Here is a 20,628-nt window from a genome sequence, read left to right on the forward strand (position 1 = left end):
TATCCTATGATCCAATCAGTCCACACTGACCATGTTCCTAAACTAAAATAGTCCCATCTGACTGCACTTGGGTCCACATCCCTCCAAACCTTTCGTTTATCTTATCCAAATGTCTTTTAAACAGAGTCATAGAGTAATATTGCATGGAAACAAACCCTTTGATCCAACTCGTCCATGCCAACCAGATATCCTAAATTAATCTAGTCTCATTTGCCAGCACTTGGCCAAGGTCCCTCTAAACCCTTCCTATTCATATGCCCATCCAGATACCTTTTAAATGTTGTAATTATACCAGCCTCCACCATTTTCTTTGATGGCTCATTCCATACACGCACCGCCTTCTTATGGAAAAGTTGCTCTTTAAGTTCCTCTTAAATCTTTCCCCTTCCACCCTCTGGTTTTGGGCTCCCCAATGCTGAGTTAATGACCTTGGCTATTTACCCTGTCGATTCCCCACATGATTTTTTTAAGCATCTGACACTCCAAGGAAATAGCCCCAGCTTATTCAGCTTCTCCCTATAGCTCAAACTCTCCAACCTGGCACTATCCTTGTAAACCTTCTCTGCACACTCTCAAGCTTAACAACATCTTTCCTATAGCAGGAAGACCAGAACTGAATGCAGTATTCCAAAGGTGGCCTAGCCAATGTCCTGTACAGCCACAACATGACATCTTGACTCCTATACTCAATGTGCTGACCAATAATGGCAAGTGTACCAAATGCTGCCTTTGCTACCCTGTACACTTGTAACTCCACCTTCAAGGAACAATGAAAAAGCACCCTAAGGTCCTTTAGTTCGGCCACGTTCCCCAGTACCCTACCATTAACTGCATAAGTCCTGTCTGATTTGCCTTAGCAAATGCACCTTACTGTATCTAAATTAAATACTATGTGCCAGTTCTTGGCCCATCAGTCCATCTGGTCAAGGTATTATTGTGCTTTGAGATATTCTTCTTCACTGTCCACTACATCACCAATTTCGGTGCCATCTGCAAACTTACTAAGCACTCCTCCAATATTCACATCCAAATCATTTATATAAAGAACAAAACGCTGTGGACCCAGCAATGTTCCTTACAGCACACCATTGATCACAGGCCTCCAGACTGAAAAGCACACCTCCACCTCCACCACCCCATCTCCTACCTTCAAGGCAATTTTGTATCCAAATGACTAGCTCTCCCTGGATTCCAAGTGATCTAACCTTAGTAACCAGTCTACCATGTGGAACCTTGTCAAATGTCTTACAGAAGTCCATTTATGCAACTTCCACTGCTCTGCCTTCATCAGCCTTCCTTGTTACTTCTTTAAAAAACTTAATCAAGTTAGCGAGACACAATTTCGCATGCACAAAGCCATGCTGACTACCCTAATCAGTCCTTGCCTTTACAAAACATATAAACTCTGTCCCTCAGAATCCCCTCCAACAACTTACCCACCAGTGACATCAGGCTTACTAGTCGACAGTTGACTGATTTTTCCTTACCACCTCTTTTAAGTAATGGCACCACATTAACCACCCTCATGTCGTCTGACACCTCAGCTATTGCTATCGATGACAAATATCTCAGCAAGAGGCCCAACAATCACTTCCGTGGCTTCCTGCAATGTACTGAGATACACGTAATCATGTCCTTGCGATGTACCCAACTTTATGTGTTTTAGGCCCTCCAGCACCACAACCTCTGTAATATGGACACTTTTCAAGGTATCATTATTTATTTCTCCCAGTTCTCTCGCTTCAATATCCATCTCCACAGTAATACAGCAAAATACTCATGTAGTATCGTACCTATCACCTCCAGTTCCACACTTCGGCCTTGATGATCTATAAGGGGCTCCATTCTCTCCCTAGTTACTCTTTTTGCCTTTAATATGTTGGTAGAATCACTGGATTCTCCTTAATCCTATTTGCCAAAGCTGTCTCGTGTCCCCTTTTTGCCCTCCTGATTTCCCTCTAAGTATACGGCTACTGCCCTTATACCCCTCAAAACATTCACTCGTTTCTAGCTGTCTGTACCTCCTACAATGCCTCCTTCTTTTTCTTGGCCAAAGCCTCAATTTATCTAGTCATTCAGCATTCCCTACACCTACTGGCCATGCCCTTCATTCCAATAGAAACATAATGCCTCTGGAGTCTTGTTATCTCATTTTTGAAGACCTCCCACTTTCCAACCATCCCTTAACCTGTGTATAGCCTCTCCCAATCAGCTTTCAAAATACTGTCAAAAATGGCTTACTCAAATTTAGAACTTGAACATTTAGATCCAGTCTATTCTTTTCCAGAACTATTTAATACTAATAGAATTCTGGTTATTGGTCCAAAGGTGCTTCCCCACTGACAGTCACTTGCTCTGCCTTATTTCCAAGCATTGTTCCATCTCCAGTAGCTTCATCCACATACTGAATAAGAACACTTTCTTGTACACACTTAACAAATTCCTCTCCATCCAAGTTGTTAACACTATGGCAGACCCAGTCCATGGTGGAAAAGTTAAAATCTCCTTAAATTACAACTCTATCATTCTTACAGATATCCAAGATCTCCTCACAAACTTCAGTTGCTTCTCAACTGCCCGCTTACTATTTGGGGCGTGGATAATATAATCTCTGTAAGGTGATTATCCCTTTCATATTCTTCAGTCCAGCCAAATAACTTCCCAGGAATAGTCCACATGGTAGGCTGTTCTGGAAGGTTAGATTGTATGGAATCCAGGGGGAGCTGGCAAATTGGATACACAATTGGCTTGATGGTAGGAAGCAGAGGGTAATAGTGGAAGGATGCTTGTTGGACTGGAGGCCTATGACTAGTGGAGTGTCTCGGGTCGGTGCTGGGCCCATTACTGTTTGTTATCTATATCAGTGATTTGGATGAGAATGTACAAGGCATGATTAGTAAGTTTGCAGATGACACTAAAACAGGCAATATTGTGGACAGTGAGGAAGGTTATCAGAAAATGCAGCAGTTTCTTGATCAGCTGGAAAAGTGGGCTGAAAAATGGCAAATGGAGCTTAATGTACATAAGTGTGAGGTGTTGCATTTTGGAAAGTCAAATCAAGCTAGGAGTTTCATGGTGAATGGTAGGGTCTTGCATTGAAATAAATGCAGTTTAATTTATCAATATTACCTCATTCTCTGCCTTGCTCTTGCCTGCCTTGACTATTTGATTTGCTCTTCTTCTCAATTGTACCAGCCTCAGACTTCTTTCTTTTCAATGTTGTAACCGTACTTGCATCCATCACCTTCTCTGGTAGTTCATTTTACACACAAACCACTCTGTGTAAAAACAAAAGTTGCCCCTCATGTCCTTTATAAATCTTTCTCCTCTCACCTTAAAAATATGTCCCCTAGATTTGAACTCTCTCACCCTGGGGAAAAGATCCTTGTCATTCATCCTATCTATGCCTCTCATGATTTTATAAACCCCAATAAGGTCACTCAGCCAGCTCCAGTGAAAAAGTCCCATCCTTTCCAGTCTATTTTCAAATCTCAAACCTCCATTCCCAGCAACAACCTGGTAAATCTTTTCTGAACTATAGTATCATAGTATCCTTCCAAACACAGGGCAACCAGATTAGCATACAGTACTCCAGAACAGGCCTCACCAATATTCTGCACAACCTCGAGATGACATCTCAACTCCTATACTCAAAGGTCTGGGCAAAGAAGGCAAATATGCTAAATGCCGCCTTAACTAATTAATTTCTACTTAAGCTTAAATCTTAAGTAGAAATTAATTAGTGCTTCAAGGTATAATCATACATACTTTCTCAAACAATAGTATGGTAAAACCTAGGTTTTGATCACTTAAACACTGTAATACAAACCAAAAAACAAAGGACTGCAAATGCTTGAAATCAGAAACAAAAACTGAAATTGCTGGAAAAGCTCAGCAGATCTGGCAGTATCTGTGGAGAGAAAGCAGAGTTAACATTTCGGGTCAGTGACCTTCTTCAGAATAGAAGGATCACTATGCCCGAAATATTAACTTTGCCTTCTTTCCACAAATGCTGCCAGACCTGTTGAGCTTTTCTCGATATTTTTAAATCAACCCATCCATGTATGCTATGGCACACCTCTGGAGCAGGTGAGACTTGAAACCAGGCCTCTTGGCTCAGAAATGGATGTAAAACAGAAATGGATGTAAAAGTTCAGCAGGTTTGGCAGCAGCTACAGAGAGAAATCAAAGTTAAGTTCAGGTCCAGTGACCCTTCCTCAGAGCTGATGGCAGTTAGGAAAAGTTGTTTTTTTATGCAAAAATAGAGGGTAAGGGGTAAACGCTAGGTGGAGATAGAGTTCAAAGAGAGAGAAGAATATTTAGATAATCAGCTTGGGAGATTGAGTAGCTACTAATGGGGATTACTAGTGGCTAACAATGGATTGTGTGTAACAGCATGCCCATCGGTCACTTGGCCTGGTGTAGGGGTGCTGAGTTAAGGACATGGAAGCAGATGAAAGCATGGAAGCATTGAATTTGATATTGAGTCCAGAAGGCTATAGAGTTCCCAAGTGGAAAATGAAGTGGCAGGCAACTGGGTGTTCAGGGGTTTTTTTTGTGGATAGAATGCAGATGTTCTGCGAATCCTTCACCCAGTCTACATTTTGTTTAGTCAATGTCGAGGAGACCATATTGTGAGCTGCGAATGCAGTGGAATAGATGGAGTGAAGTGCAGGTAAAGCACAAATTGATCTGGAAGGTGTGTTTGGACCCTTGGATACTGAGGAAGGAGTAAGTAAATAGGTTGGTGTTCCAACTTCTGCAATTGCAGGGCAAAGTGTTATGGGGCTGTGGATGGGAAGGGGTTGGGAATGAAGAAAGAGTAGACCAGGATGTCCCAGAGGGAATGGTTCTTGCAGAAGGTTGACAGGGGTGAAGAGGAGAATGTGTGTTTAGTGGTGGCATCCCGCTGGAGGTGGCAGAAATGGCAGCTAATGATCCTCTGGATGTGGATGCCGGTAGGTGTGGACAAGGGAGATGCTATCTCTGTAGTGGAAGGGAAGAGAGGGGGTGAGGGATGAAATGCAGGAGATGGGTTGGACCCTCTGAGGGCATCGTGAGCTACAGTGGTGGGGAGTCCTAGATTGAGGAAGAAGGTGCACATTTTGGAGGTGCCCTTATCGAAGTTGGCACATCAAAACAGGTGTTTCAGAGACAGAGGAACTGGGAGAATGGAAAGTCCTTACAGGAAATGGTGCGAGGATGCATAGTCCAGGTAACTGTGGGAGTCGGTTGGTTTATACTGGATATTAGTGGCCAGTCTATCCTCAAAAATGGAAACAGATGTCAAGGAAGGGAAGGGAGGAGTCAGAGATGGACCACGTCATGGTGAGAGTGGGCCTGAAATTGGAAGTGAAATTGATAAACATTTCCAATTCCAGAAGACAGAGGGAAGCAGCACTGACAATATCATTGATGTACTGGACAAAAAGTTGTGGGTGGGAGTCAGAATAGGACTGGAACAAGGAATGTTCTCCATAACACACAAAGAGACCAGTATAACCAGGGTTCATGTGGGTACCCATGGCTACCCTTTGGCCTGAAGAAAGTGAGAGGAGTTAATAGAAAAATTGTTTAGGGTTGGCCAGGCAGAAGAGGATGGTGGTGGGTGGGGACAGTTCAGGCCTTTGTTCCAGGAAGAAACAGAGAGCCTTGAGACCATTCTGGTGAGGGATGGACATTGAAAAGGATTGCACACTCATGGTAAAGAAGGGGTGGCTAGAGACTATGACCTGGAAATTTTGAAACTCATGTAAAGGGTCTGAGGAATCGTGGATGTAAGTGGGAACAGACTGGACAAAGGGAGAAAAAAATCAAGTCAAGGTTGGAAGAGATGAGTTCTGTGGGGCAGAGGCAGGCAGAAACAATGGGTCTGTTCAGCCTGTTTGTGGATTCTGGGGAAGAGGTAGAAGCGACCTGTGCAGTGTTGGGAGATTATGGCACTGGATGGGAGATCACCAGATAAAATGAGATTTGTAACCATAGTGAACACAATGGTCTGCTGTTCCATGGTGGAATCATGATAAAGAGAGAGATAGGAGGAGCGATCGGAGAGCTGGCGCTCAGCCTCTGCAAAGTAGAGACCAGTCTGCCAGACAACGGCAGTACCTCTTGCCTCAGAGGTAGCGAAGATACCAATGAACCACAAGAGACCTAAAACCAAAACTACAGAGATGTCTCTAACCAGCTCCAGCTGTATTTACCCCCAAGCAAGGGATTAAGGTAGCATCAGTGGATTGGAGTATTTTTGATGTTTGTATACATAGAAAGAAATGCTATGTCTGACACAGTTATCTCTTGAGACTTAAAGGACTTAACTCTGCTATTGATAAACAAATTAATTTACTATTCACGGATGTAATTTTGCACAAATAATGTGGAATGACAATTTTAACTATTGCTAAGCTTAATATTTATGGAATATCTCTAAGTTTAGAGCACACATTAAAGCAATTAAAAGTACATTTACTTGTGAACATAGGGTTACAGTATATTGTGGTTCAGATCTATGTCTGAATCAGGAACTCCATACAACAAAATAAAGAGGAAAGCAGTTTGGAACACAATAATATATGTAGTTCAAGAATGTGTTTATCTGGAGTTAACTGTATACTTATTTCAAGGTTGCTAAATTTACTCAAACTAACAACCAGAGGCTCGTATTCCCATCCAATTACAGTAAGAGTAGATTGATACTGCTATGAATTCCATGTAGATTGATATCTTTTAAAAACAAACTCCACCTTCCAGTGAAATTATTAGACCACATATCAAGACTTAAGACATTTAATTAAACATCATTTTGTCAGGCAACATAGGTTCCAAACTGCAGAACACATTCAGCCATTTAAGTCTAACAATGATGGAAAATATCCCTGTCACAGTTTTACTTTGCCCTCTTCAGTAAACACTCATTCTCCTGGAACCAGTCTGTAGCGATTCTTAGCTCCAGAAGGCTTGCTTAATTTCTTTACCTTTCCCAGCCTGGTAACTCCAAATCACAGACTGGATTTCACAGTAAGAGATAAACTGGAAGTTCTCTCCTTCAGCTAAAGCTAAGCTAATCTTCCAGTTTGTTTAAACATTCACGAACTTGGCCTCTTTCATCCAAACACAACCTTCCACCCACATCCTGCAAAGAGAACAATAAATGCTTGCTACTCCCCATCTCTCTGCACTCTTTCTCTTGAATTCTTGGAGACTGATTCTGTCTGTGAAGTTTATGAGAAAGCCACAACCCAGTCCTACAACAGCCTCCCATAGAGTTCGCTCATTTCAAAGCCAGTTTCAATACCAATATTACATGGGCTTATACTGAGACAGAAATGCTGCTTAACTAATCTTTAGAGCATCCTCCCCACGCCTTATTTCATTTTATTTTGGAATTGAAGAGGTAGTTTAAAGTATATCTGTATATAAAACTTGAATTCTAACATCTCCTTGAGGCTTGGAGACAGTGTATCTGTCATCAGCACAGCTCCTTTGATCATCATTTGCAGATGTAAATACTTTACAACCTTTTCCCAGTAAGATAGAGTGGGCCTCTCTTTAACCTTCAACAATCAAACCACCGAGGCTTGTCATCAGGAGAGTTCAGAATAGGTCACATGGCCTCCCTTCATTCCTCCATTTCACCCTAAATCAAAGACACAATCTCAAATTTCATATTTGTAGCAATGTTCACTGGTAGAAGTCAGATATAAAGCTGTTTGAATATCTCCTATTTCATTCTTAGCAGTCCCAAAGCAAAAAAATTACAAATTTCATATATAACACAATACTTACTTGTAACAGTGAGATATGAAGGTGTTTGAATATCCCCTGCTTCATTCTTAGCAAAACACTGGAATATTCCTGAGTCTTCAGGGACCAGCCTCTGGATCTGCAGGATCCCACTTACCATTTCTTTATATCTGCTATTGTTCAACATTATTATTGGGATTGAATCTTTGTACCATTCCAGACTAGGTAAAGGTATACCTGCAAGTAATGAAGAGTTAAAACCACACAATGTATAAGCTCTTTTTTAATAATGCAGAATGAAAATACACTTCAAAAACCTATATTCCACTTTTATCTATTTGGAGAAATCAAATAAACTTACAAAAAGTTTCTAGTTTGCTCTCAATACTCACCCATTGCTCGACATGGAATATCAACAGTTTTTTCTACTTCACCCTGAATTCTCCGTTCAGGTTCTGCGGTAAAATATGGTGGTTCTATGGGAGAAGTGATAGTGAAGGAAAAATTAAATTTAGGGTTAAACACTGTGTACATATTAGAAGTAGGTTTTACAGAAAACCTTAATTTAAATATTTAAAAATTCCAGAAATATGCTTCATGTTATATTGTATTTGACTAGTTTTTCATTTAGGCCAGCAAATTCACAGTAAAGGAATAGCTTTCAAGTAGAAGGCTATAGTAGTGGAGCAAGTCCAGAACATGCATTCTGGAGACATCTTTGGGTGCATTGGCTGGATTGCATTCCATGGATACCTTCGTCAACAGCCATGGTGTACTGTAAGGTCATGGCGAAATTTTCCAATTTACATTCTAATGGTAGGGAAGTGTAGCACTAGGACTGTCGATCTGCTGAAAGTGTTCCCTGTGATGGTGAGTCAGATCACTCTCCATCCACTATGGCAACTACCAACTCCAAAGAACCAGGTAAGTAGCATCCTTGTAGCCATTTTTGTAGACAGTAAAACAAAACTAAGTTGATTGTTTTTTTTGCAGTGTGCAAACTGATCTACACACCACTGATTCTTAGAGATGTATGCTGGTATTATATATCAGAAACCAGTGATTGCTTTCTGCTTTGGAACTTGCAAAGTAGCAAATCCTATTCTCATCCCCAAAAACACCTTATACTGACAAGCATGTTTGTAATGGGCAGAGGGATCCAGCAGGATACAGAGGAATCTCTAACATAATTCCACAACAACCATGGATTTTTAAAGCCTTTACATTTAAAACTAACTGTAAATGCAGATTAAAAAATCCATTACATTAACCATCCCAAAACTGTATGAAGTTGATCTTTGCATTTACTTATATTAATTAATAAAAATCTTTTAACGTTTGCAAATGATCTGTTTGACCACGACAAATGAAATCTTCCTTACACTCTAAATTTATAAAGCTTTACTGAAAAGGTTACTAGTTTTGTATTAATCAAAATCATACACAAGTGGCTGAAAACATTTAATGATGGAATTAAATATTTGCATCTCAAGAACTGGAGTGGAAATTCATTCCCCAGCACTTTAAACACAATCATTACCTATAATGGACAGGTAGGCATGAGCGTTTACAGGAACAACGCTACTGCTCTGTAATGTAGCTTCACACTCATACATGCCAATAACAGCTGAAGTTGGATTTAAGATTGTCAATCGCCTTCCAAATATACTGATTCCATTCATTAGTTTCACACCGCTTCGCCTCCAGGTAATACTCAGTCTCTCCACAGGCCTATTGGAAATTAAAAAAGGCTTTAGTTTCTAAACAAATATTCAACAATCCGTCAGTTCCATCATTTGAGGAAGACAACGTAAATATATTGGCCCAAGCATGTCTAACAAAAAAAGAGTATTTTATGCATATGCTTCTATCAATGTGTAACTCACCCATAAATTAGTGGCAAGAATGTCATATCTTGTGAATTCCAAATTGCCACACGTTGCTGGATGATTCTCTGCAGTCGGCTGTTACGATTCATAAAAATGGAAGCTTGCCATCAACCTCCCCAAGAGTTTCATGAAATTGATGCACTTGCACATTAATTGCTAATTAAATTTAGGGCAGGAAGTTAGGGCTGGAACTTTACACCATAACTATCTTTTTAATGAGATTTCTCTCACTGCAAAGTAACTCAGTATTCCCAAACCAAAAAAGGAACAAATTGAACTGATCTCTTATTCTTGGAGATGAATTGTTGTTTGAGACAGCATAAAAATTTTTGCACACTTCGAACTTTTTTCTCGCTTACTCTCTTCAATGTTTCTTTCCCTTTTCAATTTATTTTTGTGTTTGGCTTGATTTTGATTCATTCTGTTTCCTCCTCTGCTGCTCCTGTTTCTTTCTGAAATCTTAAATTCCATCGATTAAGGTCGTGACACCACCTGTTGTTCACTAAGGTCCTGGATTGCTGTTAAAATGGTTCAAGGCTCACAGACAAGGCATATTTCAGTGAAGGAGGATTCTAGGAAGGGAATTAGCCAAATATGGTTAACCAGCGAAGTTAAAGATAGGATTGGGCAATAAAAACATGCCTTGGGACAAAAATTAGAGTTTAACCAAAGGATTGGTCAAATTTTAAAAACCAACAAAAAGCAGACAATAAACTTTGCGAGTAGAATTGCAAGTAATATCAAAATAGACAGCAAATGTTTCTTTAAATATACAAAAAGACCGAAGCCAAAAAGTGAACAAAGAGCCCTTACAGAATGAGGCTGAGGAAATAATAATGGGGAAGCAGCAAATGGCAGAGGAACTAAACAAATACTTTGCATCAGTTTTCATAGTCGAAGACACTGATAGCATCCCAAAATTACTAAATATACATGGGGCAAAAGAAAAAGAAATAAACACAATAACTATCACGAGAGAAAAAGTGCGAGGGAAATTAATGGGGCGTAAGACCAATGAGTCCCATGGAACAGATGGGATGCACATCTTTGCATATTACAGGAAGTAGCTATAGAGATAGTAAATGTATTGGTAGTAATCTTCCAGGACTCCTTAGCTTCTGGAAAAATCCCAGAGGATTAGAAAACTGCCAATGTAACACCTTTATTGAAAACAGGAAGGGGACAAGAAAAAAGTTGACTATAGGCCAGTGAGCTTAACATCTGTTATTGAGAAATTTTTAAGAGTACATTATAAGGGATAATAACAGCAGAGCATTTAGAAATGTATAATATAATCAAGCAGAGTCAGCATGGCTTCATGAAGGGAAATCGTGCCTGACAAATTTATTAGAATTATTGGAGGAAGTAACAAGCAGGATAGATAAAGAGGAAGCTGTGATTATAAAGTATTTGAATTTTCAAAAGATGTTTAATAAGGAGCTACATGTGAGACTAACAAATAAGTTAAGGGCCCATGGTTTTGGATGTAGTGTACTGGCATGGACAGAAGATTGGCTAACAAATGGAAGACAGAGAAATGGAATAAAGTGGGTATTTTCAGGATGGCAACTTGTAACTAATGGACTGCCACAGGGATCAGTGCTTGGGCAAAATTATTTATAACATACATACAACATTTAAAAGGTACCTGGATGGATACATGATTAGGAAGGGTATAAACGGATATGGGTCAAATGTTGGGAAATGTGACTAGATTTATTTAGGATGTCTGGTCGGCATGGAAAAGTTGGACCGAAGGGTCTGTTTCTGTGCTGTACTTCTCTATTACTCTATTAACATACATTAATGAATTGGATGAGAAAAGTGTATGCACGATAGCCATATTCATGGATGACACAAAAATACATGGGAAAGCCAATGGTGAGATTTACACAAAACGTTTATGAAGACATACAGACAAATTAAGAGAATGGGCAAAACTTGGTAAATGACATATAATGTGTGGAAACGTGAGGTTATGCATTTTGGCAGGAAGAATAGGGCAGCTGAATATTATTTAAATAGAGAAAAACTGCAGAAGCTAAAGACATGTGCGAGTCCTCATCCGAATCACGAAAAGGTAGCATCCAAGTTCAGCGGCTAAGAGGGAAGGACAGTTGAATGTTGGTCTTTATTTCATAGGAATTGGAATATAACAATAGGGATGTTTTGCTGAAACTATACAAGACACTAGTCAGATCACACCTGAAATACTGTGAACACATTTGGGCCCCTTATCTCAGGAAAGTATACTGGCATTGCAGATAGTTCACAGAATACTCACTAGGCTGATATCAAATATGATGGGATGTCTTATGAGGATAGATTGAGTTGAGTGGGCCTATACTTGCTGGAATAAAGAAGAATAAGAGCTGATTGTTTTGAAACATCCAAGATTCTTACAGGATTTGACAAGGTAGATACAAAAAGGTTTCCCCTTGTGGAAGTGTCTAGGATCAGAGGGCTGCACATTTGAGACAGAGATGAGGAAGAATTACTTTTTGGAGAAGGTTATGAATGTATGGAATTCTTTACCGCAAAGGGGCTGTTAAAGCTGGGTCGTTAAGAATACTCAAAGCTGAGACAGACAGATTTTTAATCAATAAGGGAATCAAGGATTATGGGGAAAATGTAAGAAAGTAGAGTTTAGGATTGTGAGATCAGCCATGATTTCACTGAATGGCATGACTCAAAGAGTCATAGAATTATTCAGCACTGAAACAGACACTTCGATTCAACCAGTCCATGCCAAATGTAATCCCAAACTAAATTAGACCCACCTACCTACTCCTGGCCTATATCCCTTCAAATCTTTCCTATTCGTGTACTTATCCAAATGCCTTATAAACGGTGTAATTGAATCAACATCCACCATTTCCTCATGAAGTTCATTCCCACCTGATGGACTGAATGGCCTACTTCTGTTCCTATGTCTCATGGTCTTATCTAGAACCCCCTCCTCCCACTCTAACTTCCTCTCCAGCTCAGAATAGATGTCTTTTCCCTTGGCAACAGGTAGGCAACACAACTTTCGGGTCTCTCTTTGCCACAAATAACAATTTCTATTTCTTTAACTATGCTACTCCGATTACTACAAAACTTCTCTTAGTTCCTCAATTTAAATAGCATTCTGGACTACGATACCATGGTCAGTTCCCTCATTGTCCCTGCAGTCTGTACCCTCATCCACACTAAAATCAAGAATTTTGTACCAATTCAATAGAGGCACTAGCTGAGGCTCCTCCAAAGCCAAATTCTGGATTCCTGTAGCTGCCTCATTTTCAGTCACAACTCCTATCCCTGACCACATACCAGTTTAATGTAATTAATCAGAGGAATATATCACCCTGATCCAGCAAAATCTGGGCAACCATAACAATGCAGCAATTTATTGGTCACTTCCATCTGAAGTGGAAAGCAGTGGATAAAATTTAATTAAAACTAAAAGATAAGTTGAAGTGTTTCAACTTCATTTAAAACTTACTAATATTCTTGTATTAAATATTTCTCAAATGCCCAAAAGGTATTATCCTGAAAATGTACTAGTTACAAACTATACCTACGTGCAGCACAGAAATGAACAGAAATCAATTGTATAATGTGACTTGCCCATGCACCACTCCCTTTTCAGGTCTTAGTGTGATACACCATCTGGCAATATCATCACAGGGCATTGCTTGGTTGCTTTTTTGTTTATTACAAGGAAATGTCAAAGAATGCCACTCATCATTCTTCAATAATGCTTTCTTTGCTCTAGGGACCAAACCTAACCTCAACCTGACAACCACAAGATAGCTTGCTGGATATGAGAAATCACACTGTTGTAAATCATAGCAAACAGTTTGTTACCACTCATTGAAGCAGCAGTTAGTCAACAAGTGCGCTGTACCAATGGACTGCCTGCAGCTCACCAGTTCAACACATCATTTAATCAATAGTGTTCTTTAGTGCAATTCAGTATTCTATCCACAGAGATTTCTTGTGTAATGATCCATTAATACTTAGCTCCAAACTAGCTTTATAATTCAGAAACCCCCAAGACATTTCATTGTAATGATGAAACAACATCTGAGACAACTTCAGTGAAAATACTGGCACATGTCCGGGAATTCGCGAACTCTTTCTGAAGAGAGAACATATCTACAAGAATTATATCCTTATTCTTTATAAAAGCTTCAGATTATGTGTAGATTGTAATAATTTCAAAGGCTCAAAGGGTATCTACCATGAAATTGCCTTCAATAATTACACTGCTCAAATGAAATAATTTACTTGATTAAATCATTTTAATACTGCCTAAATCATTGTGATTTGCTTCTATTCGTCAGTTTTTTAAAAATTATATTGGTGAAAACAAAAATAACATTTTCATATTGTGATATAAAAATAGAATATGGATTGACAGTTCAATGATAAATTATTTACTGCCACCAATTATAACACTTGGATTGCCACATTTAGCTTTAAATCTATAAATGACCTGTAAAAATATAGGAATAATGCTCAAAAACAGCCTTGAAGATGTCTTCAGTAATTAGACTGAATTCTAAAGTAGAAAAAGGCTGATTTTAATTCAACTAGGAAAACTTATACAAATGAAATATTTCATATAGGTACAGAGAATAAGCCATTAAGGCCACTAAGGATTTGTTAAAGGAGACATAAAGATATCCTTCTTCATCTACAGCTGTCTATGGCCACTTTGCAGGTAAAAGCCCAAGGGAGTTACCCAACTGTGCTACATTAATTCTGACTTTACCAGGAGTTTTGTAGAAATGGTTGATACAGAAGAATTAATCTCTTTCATATAAGGATAAAAAAACCCACAAGTGTTAGAAATCTGAAAAAAAAATCTAATGCTGGAGAAACTCAGCAGATCTGGCAGCATCTGTTAAGTGAAAAAAAAGTTAATGTTTTGAGTCCAGTGACCCTTTGTCAGGAGTTCTGCTGAGTTTCTCCAGCACTTGTTTTTGGACCTAAACACTTTTAGCAAGTTATCAACTAACCTCTACTTGGACTGGTCCAATAATTTAGAAGAATTGAGTAGAATGCAAGAGTCCCAAGTTTACAGCTTTCATATGGTCCACATGTTTGTTCAAGACCATTGCACTAACCTGAATTCTATATGTCAGTGGACCTCATCTTGCATTGACCATGTCTCTTACTCTGCAGGGCCATTCCTGTAGCTCCTATACCAAACTTTGTCCTCTGAAAAAACACTGTATCTCCCTCTTAGCGGAGGCTTGAGTTCAGCTTTGGCATTTCTGATGCTGTTTCTGATGAAGGACTTATGCCCAAAATGTTGACTCTCCTGCTCCTTGGATGCTGCCTGACCTGCTATGCTTTTTCAGCACCACTCTTCATTCCTGTTCTTATGTCAGCTAGTGCTCCTGATTGGACCTGATTAACAGCCGCACTCAGAGAACTCACATTGTATGAGGGCTACCTGGTTGACCATGTTACAATCACTATTTTCCCCTCCCTCTCTGATGCTGAGGACATAGACCAGTTCCTTTTTCTTGCAGCTCCTCCTGGTGCGTTTTAGGATTGGGCCAGGTTCCTCCAACTCTGCCTCAGACCCGGGTAGCGTGTAATGCACAGTAGCTCATCTCTTGCTCACAGAGCATGTCTGAAGAAGTTAATTCTCTTCTTCTGGCTGCAAAGATGTTGAGGCAGTGACATCTGTCGTGTCCATCTCAGATTCCAAGATCGCTTCAATGCTTGACGGAGAGGGAAAACCCACAGATTCCTCCAATCATTCTGACTGTTCTGAGGGGTCAAGCACATTTTGTTCTTGCCCCAAGTTTACAGCTTTCAGATGGTCCATGTGCTTGTTCAAGACAGTCACATCAACTCAAACTTTATATGTCAGTGAACCTCACCTCGCATGGACTATGCCTCTTACTCATTTGGGGCCATTCCTGTGGTTCCTACACCAAACCTTGTCCCCCGAAGTAAATGGTATCTCTTCTTAGTGGAGTCTTGATTTGGACATTGGCATTTCTGATGCTATTTCATTCTCCCCTCCAGGGCCTGGAAGTTCAGATTTAGACTGTCATATGGTCATCGCCTCAATAGCAACTCTGCTGGAGGTATCCCTGCGTTTGCATAAGGGCTAGTCCTACAATCAAATAGGAATGGGACAGTTTGGTATCTAGTTGAGCTGTAGGCTGCTCCTTTAACCGTGCCTTCAAAGTTTGAACTGCTCTTTCTGCCAGACCATTGGATGATGGATTGTAGAGGTGCTCTTCAGTGTTGAGTACCATTCAACTTTAGGAAATATTCAAATTCCTGTTATTTGTGACCAATACTTCCGGGAATCCATGTATTGCAGAAGATGCATGCAGCTTTTCTATCATCATCCCGTCCTTCCTGAATGAACTCTATACACTTTCAGCCACTTTGAGAGGGTGTCCACAATGACTAAGGACATTGAGACCATCAAAGTACCTGCACAGTTGATATGTAACTGAGTCCAAAATTTACCTGGCCGTTCCCATAAATGTAGGGGAGCTGCTGGCAGTAATTTTTTCCTTATTGGCATTCTGTGTATTACCCTCCCAACACAGCTATGTCTGCATCAAACCCTAGCCACCACACATATCTTCTTGCAAACATCTTCATTTTGGAAACCCTGGGATGACCCAGGTGGAGTTTAGCCAGTATTTGGTGGCAACCTTTGTACAGCTGCAACATGACCTCATTGCCCAGAAACTCAATCCCTCCACCAATAAAAGCTAACACACCATATGCCTTCTTAACAACCCTACCAACTGGGTGGCAACTTTCAGGAATCTATAAATATGTACAGTACCAAGAAGCTTACCATTAGCCCAGTGCTCTTTATTCCTGTTACTCGTTCCAAAGTGAATCACCTCATACTTTTCTGCATTAAACTCCATTTACCACCTCTCAGCCCAGCTCTGCAGCTTATCAATGCTCCTCTATAACATGCATCATCCTTCCGCACTGTCCACAACTCCACCGACCTTAGTCTCATCCGCAAACTTGCTAACTCATCCTTCTATGCCCTTATCCAGGTCATTTATTAAAATTACAAACAGTAGCGGCCCCAAAACAGCTCTAGTAACTGAACACCAGGATGAACATTTCCCATCAACCACCATCCTCTATCTTCTTTCAGCTAGCCAATTTCTGATCCAAACAGCTAAATCACCTTTAATCCCTCCATATTTTGTGCAATAGCCTACCGTGAGGAACCTTATCAAATGCATTACTTAAATCCATGCACACATCAACCACTTTTACCCTCATCCACCTGTTGGTCACCTTCTCAAAAAACTCAATAAGGTTTGTGAGGCACAACTTACCCTTCACAAAACTGTATTGACTATCCCTAATCAAATTATTCCTTTTTAGATGATTATAAATCCTATCTTCAGCCGAAGGAAAGACATAAGATCCAAAAAAAATGGGTAAGCTCGGACATCTTTGATCTCTCTCACTTTATCTTCTGGTCTTGTCGACAGTGCAGCCAAAGTAGGTCATTTGAGGTATCTGGAGCACACATTTTTCCCTTCCAATGTGTATGTTTCCCTTCCAATGTGTATGCCCATTTCGGAGAAACAACTAAGGACTATGTCCAAGGGCTCCAAGTGCTGCTTACTGGTGTTCCCTGTTTTTAGCATGTCATCTCGATAAATGGTGACTTGGGGTAGACCTTGTAACATGTTCTCAATCATCCGCTGAAGAAGAGCACACTGGCTAACGACACCCCAAATAGTAAATTGGAACAAATCCTTTTGGATATTATTTGTAGCATACTTCTGGAAATCCTCAGCTAACCACAATTGCAAGTATGCATAGTTCATGTCCAGCTTTATGAACCCCTGCCAGCATTGTGTATAAATCCTCTAATGCGAGGGATTGGGTATTTATCCAGCTGTGTAAAAACAATGACTGCAGATGCTGGAAACCAGATTCCGGAATAGAGTGGTGCTGGAAAAGCACAGCAGTTCAGGCAGTATCCAAGGAGTAGGAAAATCAACACTTCGGGCAAAAGCCCTTAATCAGGAATACAGGCAGAGTGCCTGAAGGGTGGAGAGATATTTATCCAGCTGTGAGAAGCTGTTTACCATTTGTTTAAAATCCTTGCAAAGAACAGGCAGAAATCAGGAGGCTGGAAAGTGAAGGAATCATCAAACCAGTCCAGTTTATGAAATAGACAGCACCGGTCGTACTGATTGACCTGTTGGGCTTCACAATCAGTACGACCGGTGCTGTCTATTTCATAAACTGGACTGGTTTGATGATTCCTTCAATTTCCAGTCTCCTGATTTCTGCCTCTACTTTTGCCCATAAGGCAAATGGCAATGGGTAGGCCATGCAGAATCATAGAACTGCTTCCCAGTTAACATGCAAGGTGGCTTTGGCTCCTTTGATAGTCCCTGGACGTTTCTGGAAATCTTCTGCATATTTAATTAGAACTTTACTCAGATAGCCATTTTCTAATCAACGAATATTAAACCAATCTTGGTGAATCCTTCTCAATTAATTTTGTCCCATCACACTTGGACCCGAGCATTTTACTACAATGAGTGGTCACTAAACCAGCTACCTCTCAGACAAGATAGGAAACAAAGTTGCATCCTGAATCTATAAAGATTCCTTGGTAGTGAGTTTTGAGAAGATTTGTAGCTCAGGTTAAGGTTCTTTATGTAGGTTTGCTTGCTGAGCTGGAAGGGTCATTTCAGGACGCTTTGTCACCATTCTAGGTAACATGTTCAGTGAGCCTCCAGACGAAGCACTGCTGATGTTTCCTGCTTCCTATGTTTGGGTTTGCTTTGGTTGGTGTTGTCATTTCCTATGGTGATGTCATTTCCTGTTCTTTTTTCTCAGGGGGTGGTAAATGGGGTCCAAGTCAATGTGTCTGATGTCAGAGTTCCAGTTGGAATGCCATGCTTCTAGGAGTAGGACTCTGACTTGGACCCCATTTACCACCCCCTGAGAAAAAAAGAATAGGAAATGGCATCACCATAGGAAATGACAATACCAACCCAAGGAAACCCAAATATAAAAATAGGAAGCAGGAAACATCAGCAGTGCGTCATCCGGAGGCTCACTGAAGATGTTACCTAGCATGGTGATGGAACATCTGAAGATGAACCTTCCAGCTCAGCGAGAAAACCAACATCAAGATTCCCTGGCACAGGCTCTCAATCTACGCAAGGTCTTGCTCAAACTTAACAGTTGGAGTCCAGAGTGAATCTTCTTAAAGATTGGTTTTACGATCACTGAAATGGCCACGCTGGTATCAACTTCCATTAGAACCAGGTGACCACTTAACCAGACTTTATTTTTATTGGTTCTGATCTGGATGTTGCTAAGCAACTTGACTGTTCTAATTCAGATGTGAGTGGACTTTCTAGGGTGTGCACTCTCCTGGATACAAGCTTATGAGCTCTCTTACTCAATTTAGGTCTACAAGGGCTCTTTTGCTGTCCCGAGTTTGCATACTGGCAGCAAGTACAATGGCTTGCAGACTGGATCCTGAAGAACATTTTAACCGTTTGGCCGAGGCTAGTCTATGCTTTGGGCTGACCGAGAGTCGTTCTGTTCAGGATGCAACCTGAGTGAGGCGATGTAATTGCCTTCTCACATGTGGTGTCCCACAAACTCAGTCGGACTAGTGAGGGCGTCAACTTCCATTGGAATATCCTGCAACTCATATGCTCCCCTTGTGCATTTTCCTATGATAAAGTCAGTTATAGTGACTGAAATAGAGATGGCATTCAGCTAGGAGACATTTTTGCATGGCTATATCATTAAGCAGATACCAAATGGTCTCTCAGCATCTCATTAAGGATTAAACCAAAGTCGCATTTCTCTGCCAGTCATCTTAACTTAGTCAAAAATCTGGATTTCCCAGGTACTCAAACTACTGAAAAAATGTGATAGCATATCAAAATTAGAGGGGGCTTGGAATTGAAATATTTCTGAACTAAATCCATCAACTCTTGAAAGGTTTCAGCATCTGGTGTCTCAAGGAAAGTCAGGCTCCTAAAAAACCGAAAAAGTTGGGTTCCATGGGTTGTCAGCAAAATTATTCATTTTCCTTGCACTTGCCAAGAAAAAAATGAATGCATTATCTGCACATACTGAGCACAGTATTTGATGGCAAGATTGAATGAATCAAGATTCCCAAATAATGATCCCATTGCCAAGTTACCCTTTGTTAACTTGTGGAGAGTCCTGATCTTTTTTTTTTGTTTTTTTTTCAAGCACTGCCCTTCACATCAACGGGCAATGCTGCGTGACCCTCAGTTCATTTTTTTTTAATTTAACCCCTACACTACCACCTAAGTGCAGTAGTGCTTATTTTTTTCCCCAGCACCCATGGTGTGTGTGTGCAGGTGTGAGACACAGTGAAAGATACAAAGTGCATGAATCTTTATTCAATTTCCACCACCAGAAAGATAGGAAAACACCCGGGTGGCCAGTGACCAACACTGCCCTTCACATCAAAGGGCAGTGCTGTGTGATCAAAACAGTGAAGGGGAGGGTAGGAACTAAATCAAAATAGAGTTGGAGGGAGAAATAATGCAATCCACTCCCTGCGGTGCCCACCTCTCCCTGAAGAGAGTCCTGTTCTTATCTGTCTGCCAGGGCTCCCTGATTAGACCAGATTAACAGTCCCAATCTGGGAGCTCCTATCCTATGAGGTCCATTTGGCTGATCTTGTTACAATCACTACATCAACGGAGATGCAATTTTCACATACTAAACTATTGTTTCTTTTACATATCCTCTTAACCCTGTGCCCTCTCAACCTTCATCCTTCCACCAAAAAGAACATGTTTCTCCTTATCTATGCTTTGTCCAGACCTCTTGTGAATTTGACTACCTCGACCAAATCTCTCCTCAACTTTCCCTTTTCCATGTAAAACAAGCAAACTTCTCCGATTTGTCTACATAGATGAAGTGCCTCATTGTCGGAAGCAATCTCTCAACCTTTTAATGTTTTAATGTCTTTCAC

At 40.4% G+C, this 20,628-nt stretch overlaps 1 protein-coding gene across 3 annotated transcripts in view; it reads right to left on the bottom strand.

The window, feature by feature from the left end:
• sdk1a (sidekick cell adhesion molecule 1a) overlaps positions 1-20,628 on the bottom strand; it is a 932,616-nt gene that overhangs the window by 319,023 nt on the left and 592,965 nt on the right. For all 3 annotated transcript variants that reach the window (XM_043711904.2, XM_043711902.2, XM_043711903.2), the window contains 3 exons: positions 9,284-9,474; positions 8,136-8,219; positions 7,786-7,980 (listed from right to left, as the gene is read on the bottom strand). In XM_043711904.2, the coding sequence (XP_043567839.2) occupies positions 7,786-7,980; positions 8,136-8,219; positions 9,284-9,474 (470 nt within the window). The remainder of the gene's footprint in view (positions 1-7,785; positions 7,981-8,135; positions 8,220-9,283; positions 9,475-20,628) is intronic.

The sequence above is a fragment of the Chiloscyllium plagiosum genome, unplaced genomic scaffold (assembly GCF_037043375.1).
Source record: "Chiloscyllium plagiosum isolate Xiang-an unplaced genomic scaffold, Cpla_swu_hap1 HiC_scaffold_20, whole genome shotgun sequence".
Lineage (NCBI taxonomy): Eukaryota > Metazoa > Chordata > Chondrichthyes > Orectolobiformes > Hemiscylliidae > Chiloscyllium > Chiloscyllium plagiosum.